The following is a 13,212-nucleotide window of genomic DNA, read 5'->3' on the forward strand; positions in this document are numbered from 1 at the left end:
GGTACGGGGGAGCATTTGAATGTAAGCAGAGGGAGGAATCCAGAGGCCCTACCTTGACTTAACCACGGTTTGTGGCTTGCTTTCATGTCCTAATGGAATGGTATATGTGAGTGGATCAGTCCTTGAGTAAAACAAACTGCTTTCATTCCTGATGTTCTCTGCTCTGTCTTTGAATTTGTCTTATTCTTCAATTTAGAAAATGTTTCTTCAGCTTTAAGTAGGGCATTTTCAGCTATGTTTCAGTTCTGTTGGTTCTATGTATGAGAGAATGTCATCAAATGGAAGACAAATTGATATTTGTTTAGGTGAATTGGCAAACAGAGTAGTTCAGAACATTTGAAAAGTTGAGAAATAGAAGGAATATATAAAGTTTTCTTTTTTTCCAGTATGCCAACTGGAACTTAAAAAAAAGGGCAGCTATATTCTGTGTTATAACACATCTCATTGACTAAATCTGCCGGTTCGTTGTCATGACAACCTTCACCTGGCGCTAATAAGAAGTTAACTAGGGCACTTGAAGAGATCGATTCTGGTCTGGAATTGGACAGGATTTCATAACCTCTATAATCTATTATATTTATTTCTATCACAGTATAGATTTTTGGTGGGTTATTAAGTAGAAGGGCCCAGAAAATGTGCCTTTGGTTGATATGGGGGATAATGAATCTTATTCTCTTTCTTATTCCCTTCCCTTTTTTACCCCCCCCCAAAAAAAGCCTATAGTCTGGAATAAGCTAAGAAATTCAGAACACAGATATTAATTTAAGATGTGATGAGAGGGTTATAGAACAGGTATTCTAATCACTTCTGGCTTGAAAACTATGTATGTCCTTCTAAAATGAACAACACTGGCTCAGAATGACTGAGTTATTTTAACCTGTCATTCATAGCTTTAGGAGTATCTTCAGAGCTTACCAGGGACTTTACAGCGTATGAAAGATGTAAACAATCCTGACTTTAAGAGACAAACACCTTGTTTGGAACGATAGCATACTGATATGAAAAGCCTAAAAATATGTTTACCAATTCACCTAAGGTTAGTTCAGCAAACATTTATGGGATGCCTGGATTGTACCAAGGCAATTAAAATTTGTATATAGTCGGGGTGCCTGAGTGGCTCCATCGGTTAAGCGTCAGACTCTTGATTTTGGCTCAGGTCATGATCTCAGGGTTGTGAGATCGAGCCCCATGTTGGGCTCTGCTCTGGGCATGGAGCCTGCTTAAGATTCTCTCTCTCTCCCCCTCTGCCACACCCCTCAAAATAAAATCTTAAAAAAGATTAGTATATAGTCAACATATCCCAAATATCAAAGTACTATGAAAACAGAAAAAAATACAATTGGACATTAGCATCAATTAACAAATTCTTTTTGAGGAATTATTATGTGCAAAAATTTTCCAGGCTTGGGAAGAAGATAAGGACATAACAGAAATCAGTACAATTAGGTCTTTGTCATGGAGGAGCTTAATCATTGTATGAGTCTGGCCATAAGTACCCAGATGTCATTCATAATGAGCCCAGCCACCTGGTGGTTCTCTTTTAGCAAAATTCAAAGAAACATCAATCTGATGTTCAAAACCATTGAAAATAATCTAAGTCTTTATGGAGTCTCTCATAAGAACATAAACCATTACAGGGAGTCCTTTCATAATACATAGCAAAACTTCTCTTAAATCTTTTCCCCAACTGTCGTGTTCTTTAGTATCTCTCTGACATCCACACGTGGCCCTCTGACAAAATACCTCCAAACACCCTGTACCTTTACTGTATTGTTTTGGCAGTTATGTGTTTATGGGTCTCTTCCTCTCTCTTTACTGCAAATTCCTTTGCTGGGTGTCTTATTCATCATCTTATCTCCAATATCTAACCTAGCGCCTGACACACAGTGCCTCTCGAGTACTTGCTTGGGAAGCTTCTAGTTGGAGGGCCCTCATAGCAGACTGAGGATACAGCAAGAGAAGGGATGTGAAGTCAGGGACTGAATGTTCTACTCGGGACAATGAGCTATCTGTTGTGGTGGGAGAACGGGGGAATGCAGTGGGAGATGGGGTTGAAGAGGTGGGTGGAACGAAGTGCTTCCTCCTCTCTGAGTCACCACATGGTACTGTTAAGAGTCCATCTCTCCTTTTCTTCCCACTAGACCATCAATCAGCTGCTTAAGGACTCTCTTCTTGTCTTTTCATTACCAGTTTATGGCACTTAGGATGCATATAGTAGGCGTTGAATGAAAAAATGGTGAGTGAACTTTGTTCTGTAGCAAGGGCCAGGAGAAGGCAGGGCTGGGTACGGGTGGTAGGAGAGGGAGGGGGCAGCACCTGGAAGGACTTCTCATGATCCACCCTGTGATTTGCGGAGATGTGTGGTGGCGTGGCCCTGGTGGCATGTGAGGGAGGGATGAGGGAAGCAAGAGTTTGGAGGATGGAAAACAATTTAGGAAGTTTTTTTCCATAGGTGAAAGAAGATGAGGATTTCAACTAAGTCAAAGAGTCGGCATGGTTATTTTTGAAGTAACTCAGAAAACCATCATAGAATCATCAGATGCTCCTTTTTAAGGGAAAAATGGCAAAGATTGAACAAGGGTTATTCTGTGTCCTCCCAGCCCCTTGCCAGTTGTGCACAGTATACCTCTGGCAGCTTTCTGCCTGGTGTGATGAGCTCAAGGCTACATTTCTGTGGTAGCCGAGCATCCAATCAGCCAACTACTGATATTTGTAATGGTTTACTGCAAATAATGCCAAAGAAATAGGATGTTGTTGAGGTGAAATTTCTGCTTGATAAATGTTGAGACAGGGAGCAGAAGGCATTTATTTATCAGGTAACATTGCTGTCTTCATCTGTTATGTGAAATGATTAATGATATAGACAATCTCATTTTGCTTGATAGCTCTTGATGAAATCATGACAGTAACGCATCATGGCTGTTATTGAAACCTTTCCTATAGGGAGGAAATATACTTTAACCAGTCCTGAGAGCTCAATTAGAAATATAGAAATATTCTATAATATATAAATATTCTGTAAATAAGAGGAGTATCAGAGTGCAACCAGTCCTGAGAACTCGATTAGAAATACAGAAATATAGATAAATAAGAGGAGTATCAGTGTTCAGACAGAGGAGTATCCTTTCTGTCTTAAAGTGGACCAAGAGCCTGGGAGGTTCATCATAGCAAAGTAGTATATCCTGATCAGTGCTGGATACCCTGCTTGCCCTCCACCTTCTTTGGTCCCACTGAAGCTGGCCCACTTCTCGCCATGATCACTTCCTGCCTAAACAGTTTGAGTAGCCTCCTAGCTAATTTATCTTTCTCTTGTCTCTTTCTGAGCCCAGTTCACCTTAAAACTGTGGCCAGAAGTATCTTTTTTAAAGCAATTGGATCATTATTTCCTCAGACCAGTGCCTCTCAGTTTCCTTACTTTTACATGTCCTGTTATAAGTTCACCTCTCCAGCCTTATTTCTCATCACTCTCACTGCCATGCTTCCTATACACACCCACAGTAATGACCATATCAGATCCTTGAATATCCACTGTTCTCCCTCCATGTGGAATGCCCTTGTCCCCATTCTCTGCCAGTGAAATCCTACTATTCATTCAAGACTCATTTCACATGACCCTTCCTCCAAGAAGTCTTCCCTGTTCCTTACACTTCCTCTCTCCCACCTCTAGTTTCCTCTAACATATTCCTATCCATGTTCTGACCACATTCTACTTCGTATTTTATTTAGGAGTGTACGAATCTATTCTTCTCAGCTATTGTACACTTTGTGAGGATAGGGTCTGTTTCTTCATCTTTGTGTTCCACAGCATCTTGAATATATTTGTTAAATTGAATTAGCAATAGCTTTGGAACTCTAAAATGTGATCTTTTCTATATTCATGTATTTATTAAAACTTAAATATAATATGGTTTGGGGCTGTGAATTCTATTGTTTGTTTCTGTATTTTAAGATTTTAAAAATTAGTGTAACTTTATCATTTTCATATTTCTGAATGCTGGTACACGTGTGTATTAAACAACCATAAAAGTGTATTGTTGCTGGACCTGGCAACATCACAAAGTAGGCAGAGTTTCTCTCTGACAGTCTTACAGTCATGACTCCTTTAGCTGTAAGTAAAGAAAGGCTACTTACACTGGTTCAAGTAAAGTAGGTGTGGGGGAAGGCAGTATGTGACAGGGTACGATAAGCTCATACATAAGGACTGGAAACCAAACACAGTGGGCCTCACAGAAAAATGGAACTGGTGAGTCGGGAGCCAAGACGGTGCCTTTTTTTTTTTTTTTTTAAGATTTTATTTTATTTATTTGAGAGAGAGAGAGAGCACATGAGAGGGGGGAGGGTCAGAGGGAGAAGCAGACCCCCTGCCGAGCAGGGAGCCCGATGCGGGACTTGATCCAGGGACTCCAGGATCATGACCTGAGCCGAAGGCAGTCACTTAACCAACTGAGCCACCCAGGCACCCCAAGACGGTGCTTAATTACGGGGAGGGGGGTGGCGGGGTGTAAGTTCTCACACATCTGTTCCCTTCTCTTACTCATCTTACATCTAGCCCAATGGCTGCCTTTTCCATGTTTGTCTCAGGACCTTCAGCTCCTATCATCAGTACTCACTATAGCTGTCTTCTCTTGCCCTTCCTTATATGAAATTACGATGACAGAGAATCTGACTGACTGACTCCTGCCCATGGGTAGATCCATCTGCGGTCAGAGGTCCGCACATAAACATGGCTGTGTCCACACAGAAGGGCCATGCCAGTGTCGTCAGCAATGGACAACGTATGATACGGACTTTGGGTTCCTTTTCATTTACTCTCTCCATTTCTTTCTCAATTCTCAACCATTCTTCTCTGCTTAAATCCCTTCCTGGGGTCTGAATCTCTTTATCCCCAGGTTCTCTTCTCAGAAGAAAAGTGACTTTCCAAAACCTTATTCTGGTGTGAATTCTGTAACGTATGAATTTTAACAATGAAATAATGTATCATTCATAAGTAAATCTTATCTGTTGTGGCCATCCTGTGTCCTTTCAAATAACCTTAATTATATGAGGGATTGTGACCTATGAGTCCCTCTAAATCTTCTCCTGGGAATGAGGGTTAGGTGGTGATGCAAGAAAAGACAAATGAAATAGTTTATGACTAAAATATCTAGTAGTTTACCAGTAAGTTCAACCTCACTTTATTGTTTTCTTATTTCTAGAACATGATTATTGAATGTTGCTCTGAAATAATAAATCTGTTTTTGACTGATGGAGATGTAATACCATTGTCTGAGGTACGTATCTTTTTGAAAATGTATCTGATTCTCTCACAAGTATTATTGTTGCTATGGAAACAGAAATACAGAAAACATCTATTATGAAAGTATCAAGAGCCTAACCCTCCTTAATTAATGTGAAGAAGTGATAAACAGGAGTTTATAATAGCATGTTATTTTGGTTAAAAATATTCTTTGTTAAAAAATCAAGTACAGAGAATTATGAAGAGGATAATTTTAAAATCATCTCAAATCTACTATTCAGAGAATAATCAACTACGGGCATTTTGGAGAATATCTCAAATTTTTTCCATGTACAGATAAACCTTAGAATTTTTACATCAATGGGATTTACTGTACATGCATTCTGTAGCTTGTTTTTTTTTATTTAACAATAGTGTTATGGAGATACTTTTATGTGGAAAGTCTACTTTGTCATGTTTAATGCTTGCGTAATAGCCTCTTTTGTATATTTTTTGTCAGGCTCTATTTACACAACTAGATTTTTATTCTTGAATCTTGAGGTTGATGGATTCTAGCATATACATATTTCACCCTTCTGTATTATCTCCTCAGAGTTATTTCTTAGGAGTACATTTTTGGAGTAAAAAAAATGTATATGCTTTTTTATTATGGTAAGATATACATAATATAAAATTTATACTTTTAAACACTTCTACATATACACTTCAATGGCGTTAAGTACATTCACAATGCTGTGCAACCGTCTCCACCATCCATCTCCAGAATTTCTCACCATTCTAAACAGAAACTTTGTGCCCATTAAATAGTAACTCCCCATTCCGTCTTCTCCCAGCTCCTGGTAACCTCCATTCTACTTTCTGCTTCTATTGTACTATTTGCCCATTCTAGATACCTGCACATAAGTGGAGTCATACATAGGATCCTGTGTGGTGGGCTTATTCCACTTAGCACAGTGTTTTCAAAGCTCATTCTTGTAGCATGTGTCACTACATCCCTTCTTAAGGCTTGATAATATTCCACTCTGTGGATGTACCACATTTGTTTATGCATTCTTTTGTAGGTAGTCATTTGAGTCATTTCTCCCTTTTGGCTGTTGTAAATAACGCTGCTATGAACATGGGTGTACAAGAGTTTGCTCTCTCATTGGCAGTAGATGAGAGGGTCAGTTTCCCCACATATTCATCTACACAGGCTCTCCCCGCCTACTTCCCCTCTCTCTTCCCTTTCCCCTTCTTTTCCCTCTCTTTCTTGTCTTTGTCCTTCCCTTTTGCTAACCATTCCAGGCATGCTAAGTGAAAAAAAAAAATGACATTTTCAGTTATTTCATATTTATTAATAATCTGGCCAAATATAGTTTATATGTTTGTTGGCAATCAGTGTCTCTCCTTTTGTGAAATAGTACTCATTCATTTAGTCAATCAACAGATCTTTAGAGCGAGCTGTGCATGTGTCAGGAACCCCTTTCTAAGACCCTGGAGAACCAGCTGCGAACGAGCTGCAAGGACCTTGCTCTCTTGGAGCTGCCATTTTTGTGGAAGGAAATAGTAAATAATAGTAATAAATCAGTAAGCAGGATAATTTCAGATTTTGTTAAGTGATATGAAAGAAAAAACAGAGTGATATGTTAGAGTAGGGTCAGGTCAGCAAACTACAGCCTGTGAATTCTATCTGGCCCACTGCCCGTTTCGTAAATAACATTTTATTGGAACACAGGAGGCGCATTTGTTTATTTGTGATCTCTAGCTGCTATGAGCTATAGCAGCAGAGTTGGGTAGTTTTGAGAGAGACCATATAGCCCAGAAAGGCTAAATTATTTATTTTCTGGCCCTTTACAGGAAAAAAAAAGTTTGCTAGCCCCTGTGATAGAAGGTAACAGGGAATGGGGCAACAGTTTAGATAGGGAGGTCCGGGAAGATCTCTCTTAGGAGATGACATTTGAAGTAAGAACTGAAATATTACACTATGTTTCTCCCACTAGATCACTATCTTCTTGGATCAGGAGCAGTACTATCTTAATTTTTGAATACTTTGAAGTGCCTAGTACAGTGTATCACTTGGTTACTCTTTCTTGAATTGAATTAAATTCCCTTTAGTTTTAAATATCTGAAATTTAATATTTGACTTAATTTTTTTTTTTTCATTTGGCCATTCATGTCCTTTTCCTATTTTTTAAATGGGGAACCTAATTTTTGTATTATGGAAATACATAGATTTACCATGGAAGACATTATAATAAAAATCAAGTTTAATCTAATTTCATACAAACTATGGTTAAAAATAGGTCACAGAAGAAGGAGTTGCTATTTTAAGACATACGATTTATAGCACTAATGGGCTTGGGCATCTGACAGAACTGGGTTGGAATCCCAGCCTTGAATCTTACTAGTTGTACGACCACAGGCAAGTTATTTAATTTCCCTAAGCTTCAGCTTTCTCATATGTAAAGTGGGGGTAGTAATGCCGACCCTTCACAGCTGTGAGGACTAAAAGAAATAATACACGTTAAGTATTTGGAATAGGGCCTCACACAAATAAATGTTTGGTAATTATTAGCTGTTTAGGCATCATCATCACACCTACTATGGTCCTGCCTTCCACGTGTGAATTCTTCATCCCCTAGTCAACTAATTTCAAAGAGGTTTTTAGGATCCAAATTTGTTTTGATACATTGATAGAAAAGGAGAGGAACAGTGTTAAAGATAGAGAAAGATGGGGCGCCTGGCTGGCTAAGTAGGTGGAGTGTGTGACTCTTGATCTCAGGGTTGTAAGTTCTAGCCCCACACTGGGTATAGCGACTACTTTAAAAAAAAATCTTAAAAAAAAAAAAGAGAGAAAGAACCAGGAACCATTTTTTTTTGTGATGTAAATCACTGTTGAATCCTAGAGGCATGAGATCAGTGTGTGGGATCCTGACTTGAGATCCCCCGCAGGGAAAAGACCCACTAGTCCAAGAGAAGGTGCCCCCCACTTGAACCCCATACCAATACTTCCCCTGAAAGCAAGACTTGCCTACTAGTGCTGGGGTGGGGCATGGGAATTCCAAGCCTGTTCCACAAAGCAAACTGTTAGACAAACAAAATGGCATGCCTTCATGAAGCTGTTTTTGTCACTGAGATGGGATCTCGCCGTGCAGTTTGGTCCCTTAGTGAGCATACCTGTTACGGTTGCCTTTGCCTCTGCTGTGTCTTCCTAATTAAAACAAATATTGCCACACACAGCCTGTGACAAAAAAAAATTGAGAATAGCAAGAAGGTGGAGGAAGGAAATGAGCTCTCTGTGCTAACCAAGGGAATAAATGACCATTAGGTTTCATTTCTGGTGTACCAGCAACAAAGTAATCCTTTCCTTGCCTACATAGGTTCAAATTATTGCAGTTTCCAGGTTGTCAGGTAGGAGTCAAACATGATGCTAAAAATATGCTTTCTGTTCTTGCGGTGACTGACCACGAGGAGGACTAAGTCATTATATACAACTGTCTGCTCATCAGTAATTATTGACTTCCAACTGCACACAGAACATTGGTGTGTAGATACTTTATTGCTGTGAAAGCAGCAGAGATTAAAGGTCCTGTGTTCAGCTAAATTAAATATTTTCCTATTGGTTCACATGATACAAATAAATTTACCGTGTATGTGTGTGTGTTTGTGTTTGTGTGTGTGTGTGTGAACCGAACTGACTGCAGTCATACAGAATCAGTATGGAAGGAAATTCCTAGGAGCAGATCCTGGTTCAAAGGTGGAAAAGATGATTCTAAGCCAAGAGATAAGCCCCACTGTATAAGAAGATTGCAAACTAGTTTTTCTTGGCTGCATGAATTTGGTAGGATTTCTTTTAGTTCAGCATCTCTAGCTAGACCTAGCATAGTGCCTGACAGATAATAATGATAATCATTAATGCAAATGCTACTGCTAGTAATAATTTTTATTGGGCAATGGTATGTGCAGACACTACTCAGTGTTTTAAATATGGTATCTCATTGCATATTGCAAGAACTCTGTGAAGTTGGTTACTATTATTATCCCCACATTAGAAATGAAGAAATTAAGCAGCATGTTGGGATCTCACACTTGTAAGTGGAGGAGGCAGGAGTCAAAGACAGTTCTGCTTCAGTCTGGGATCTGCATCTTTCACTAAATTATACCCAGCAAATGTTTCATTAGAATAGGGAGCAGATGCTACAGGGAATTGAGGAGTGAGAGAGTGAAAGTTGCAGGTGTAGATGAATCTTCGGGAAGGTTTGGGTGAGAAGTCTGCAGGGGTAGAGGAACGGCTGGAGGGGGCCCGTCAGGAGGGCACTAGGATGGGAAGTGTGATGAGGGAAAAGAGCTAAGAGGGGTGGAGGTTGCCTCTCTAGAAGAGACAAGGACAAACAATGGAGGAGGGCCTTTGAAGAGGGGGTGGGAACAGAAAGACATGACAGCACGAGCAAGAGAACTGACTGGGAACAGAGGAAAGACCTCTTTCTCTAGGTCTTGGGGTGGCAGATGAAGGTGAGTGGGGGCGTGAGTGAGTGTGGAAGAAAAGGGTGGGAGAAGCTGGGGCAGTTCACACCCAGAGGTTTTCACTTACTCTGTGAAGTGGAGGCAAGTTTACCTGCTGTGGAGAAGGTGGGGGGTTGAGGGCATGGTCTTCCAAGGGAAAGAGGAAGGTCTTGAGTATTCACAGTCGTTGGGTGTGATGAGGGAGGAAGCTGAGCAAGGACAAATACGAGGATCGAAGGTCACACTGAGATTTAGAGATCATACATTTGTTGGGGTACCAGGTGGCTTGGCTTGTGGGTTTTCTCCAACCCCCTTGCCTTCCTGGACACAGGAGAGGAAAATGCCAACAGAGGCAAATGCGGGAGGAGAATACTAGCAAGGCAGCTGACAGCATGTGAGAGGCCTCACAGCCATGAATTTACCTTATAATAGATCCAAAAACTCCTCCCTTCTGTTCTGAGAAAGCACCAAGATGGCCTGATGTCTGCCATTGTTTCTCAAGCCCCAGTTGCACATAAAATAGTTTATTATGCAATATATTTTCTTAAAAATAACTTGAATTTAACATAAAAAATCATTAATGACAGGTAAGTTCTAAGGACTTCCATGACATTATTATGTACATTATCTATGTGTGTTCCTTTTCACATGGCTGAATTTAGTGCACACATGTTCTCTTATTTCTGATTCCTAAAATTATCATTTTTTGATGTATTTATGTTCAGATATTGACATCATCCGCGTGCTGGTCACTAAAATAATTATCTTTAAGAAGGTTTGGGTAAGAAGTGTGGAGAGAGTAGAAGAACAGGTAGAGGGAGACACAGAGTCACAGATATATTAACCTATCTTAGTTTAGTCATTAGCATCATTAATTTTATGTCTGATGTATTGATTCTATCATGTGACCACCTATACCTTATGACCTCTTTTGACCTTATGACCCTGGCTATCAGCTGGGGGTCACAATGCTAGCATCTTATCTTTTGCTAGGTTACCATGTAAAAATGGGAAATAACACGTCTAATCTGTTAACCTAACCCAGACTGCCTTCTTGTTATCATTGCCTCTCAGGCCCATGGTTTAGATCCCTGTACTTAGTTCTTACCAGAATGTGTTCTAATGATGTGCTTCCATATTGGTCTCCCCTACTAGAGCAGATTGGGTTTTATATAATAAGACTGGATCTTACTACATTTTTATGCTCATTGCCTTGCCCACTGCTGGCTCCCACAGAGGTTTTTAATAAATGTTTGTGAAATGAACGAGTGCTCTTGATGCATTTTCCAGAGATCCCCCTGGGTTGCAGTTCTAGTCCAGACATTATCAGTGACTTTGGGCTCATCAACTCCATGCATTTGAATAGTAAACATTTGGCAAGTGCATCCTCTTTGCCAGCCATTGGACTGGACATTGGGATACAGAGGTAAAAGCCAGAGTCCCAGCCTTCGGTTTAGTGGGGGAGACAGGCAAATACAGAAGTAATTACAGTACAGGGTAAAACAGAGGCCTGGGGGCCAGACAACTCTCCTCAGGAATAATCTCAGTTAATATTCTGGTATTATCTTGACATAATTCTGAAGGTGAGAAATTCCCTGTGATATCTTTTAAGAAAGGGTTTAATAGTTCCCTATAAGAAATCAAGTTAGTAGAAGCTCCTGTGGCCCATGGTTCAGAGTTTTAATTACTTTGGAAAATGATTGGGAGGCAGTAGAGAATCCTTAGGTAGATATAAACATGATCAAGGGTGCCCGTGAACGCCTGTTCCTCTGATTAGGAAGACCTTTGAAAGACGAGGCAGAAAACCCAAGTCTTAGTTTTGGCAGCAGGCTCAGTGGTAAAGGCATGATTTAAGGCTTTGTTCATGGGGATGTAGAGAACAGAACAAATCCCAAAAGCCCTGGATACGAAAATAAAGACAGAAGTTTAAAAAAAAAAAAGAAAAGAAAAAGCCAACATCAGCTCAGTTATAAGCTGCAGCTGAGTACATGGCACGGTGCTGGCCCCAAAGGAGGAACCCGAAGTGAGAAAGACAGGAGTCCTTGCCCTGAAGAGGCTGATAGTCTAGAAGGAAGGAATGTGGCTAGTGCTTAACGAAGACCATGGTTGTGATTTTCAATGGATGACTGTTTCGCATAAAAGTAGGAAGAAAGAGGTTAACAGAGGTTAAAAGACCTGCCCAAAGTCACTGGGGCTGGCAGACTCCAGAGCCTGGGCTCTCACCATGACCATCACGCTGAAGCCAGCAGTGTCCCCCCTTTTCAGTTGGGGCCCTCTTGGCGGGGGAGGGGCTGGACTCAGCCATACGTGGCTGAGGGAAAATGAGAGTCAGGGTGTGGTCGTTAGTGGGCAGGCTTGGGAGCCAAACTGCCCGGCTCCACATCCCAGCCCAGCTCTGATGTGCTAGTTCTGTGACCTTGGGCAAGCCTCCATGCTTCCATTTCCCTATTTGTAAAATGGGAATAAAAATCCTACTTAACCTCGGGGCGCCTGGGTGGCTCAGTTGGTTGAGCTTTTGACTCTTGGCCTCAGCTCGGGTCTCGATCTCGGGTTGTGAGTTCAGGCCCCGAGTCGGGCTCTGCGCTGGGCGTGGAGCCTACTTAAAAAAAAAAAAAAATAGTACTTAGCTCATGGGTTTGTTTTGTGGATTAAGTGAGTAATCCACGTAAACTCTCAGAATAGTGCCTGGCACCATCCTAAGCAAAACATTGTGACCATCTCAGAGCCATGTGAGCTCACGTGGAGTTAGACCCTTGTAAGTAGAGGAGTGGCTGTAGTAGAAAAACATGTGTAGCATAAAGCTCCCGAGTACCTTCCCGAAAGAGAGGCTGCAGTAATTCCAGTGCTAGGAATGACCGTGTGCATCATTTTTAGCCACATATATGTCCCATTTTCCTCTGTTCCAGTTACTATTATTATATAACAAAGCACCCCAAGCTTAGTGGCATAAAATGACCCACATTTTAATGAATATTTGGGAAGGATCTGTTTCTGCTTTATGGTATCTGGAGCATCAGCTGGGAAGACCTGAAGTTTGGGGATGATTCAGCTTCTGAGGGCTGGGATCCCTGAAGGCTCAAAGGCTAGTTTGGTTTGGTGCTTGCTGCTGGCTATTGGCCAGGGGCTGAGGGCTGGGGATGCAGAGTGGGCTGTGGGCCAGAACGTGACACGTGACCTCCGTGGGGCCGGTTGAGCATCAGCACGGGGTAGCGTCTGGGTTTCAGGAATGAGCCTCTCAAGAGAACTAGGCAGAAGCTCTGTCACTCTTTATGCCCCAGCTTTTTAAGCTACCTAATGACTTCTCCCTGCTAGTCCCAAATCCACCCACATTAAAGGCTGAACATAGATTCCACCTCTTGATGGGCGGAGTGTCAATGTCAAACTGTAGGAAAGGCATGGGGTCAGGAGCTATTGAAGCCATTTTGGGAAAATGCAATCTGCCCCAACATCCAGGAAAGCACTCCCAATCTGTTGGTCTCTTCCTACTCCGAGCA

General features: G+C 41.2%; 1 protein-coding gene across 1 annotated transcript in view; it reads left to right on the plus strand.

The window, feature by feature from the left end:
- The window catches only part of CFAP54 (cilia and flagella associated protein 54), a 291,059-nt gene that overhangs the window by 263,391 nt on the left and 14,456 nt on the right, over positions 1-13,212 (plus strand). Inside the window, exon 67 of the mRNA XM_078076438.1 lies at positions 5,196-5,270. Within this exon, the coding sequence (XP_077932564.1) occupies positions 5,196-5,270 (75 nt within the window). The remainder of the gene's footprint in view (positions 1-5,195; positions 5,271-13,212) is intronic.

The sequence above is a fragment of the Halichoerus grypus genome, chromosome 6 (genome assembly GCF_964656455.1).
Source record: "Halichoerus grypus chromosome 6, mHalGry1.hap1.1, whole genome shotgun sequence".
NCBI lineage: Eukaryota > Metazoa > Chordata > Mammalia > Carnivora > Phocidae > Halichoerus > Halichoerus grypus.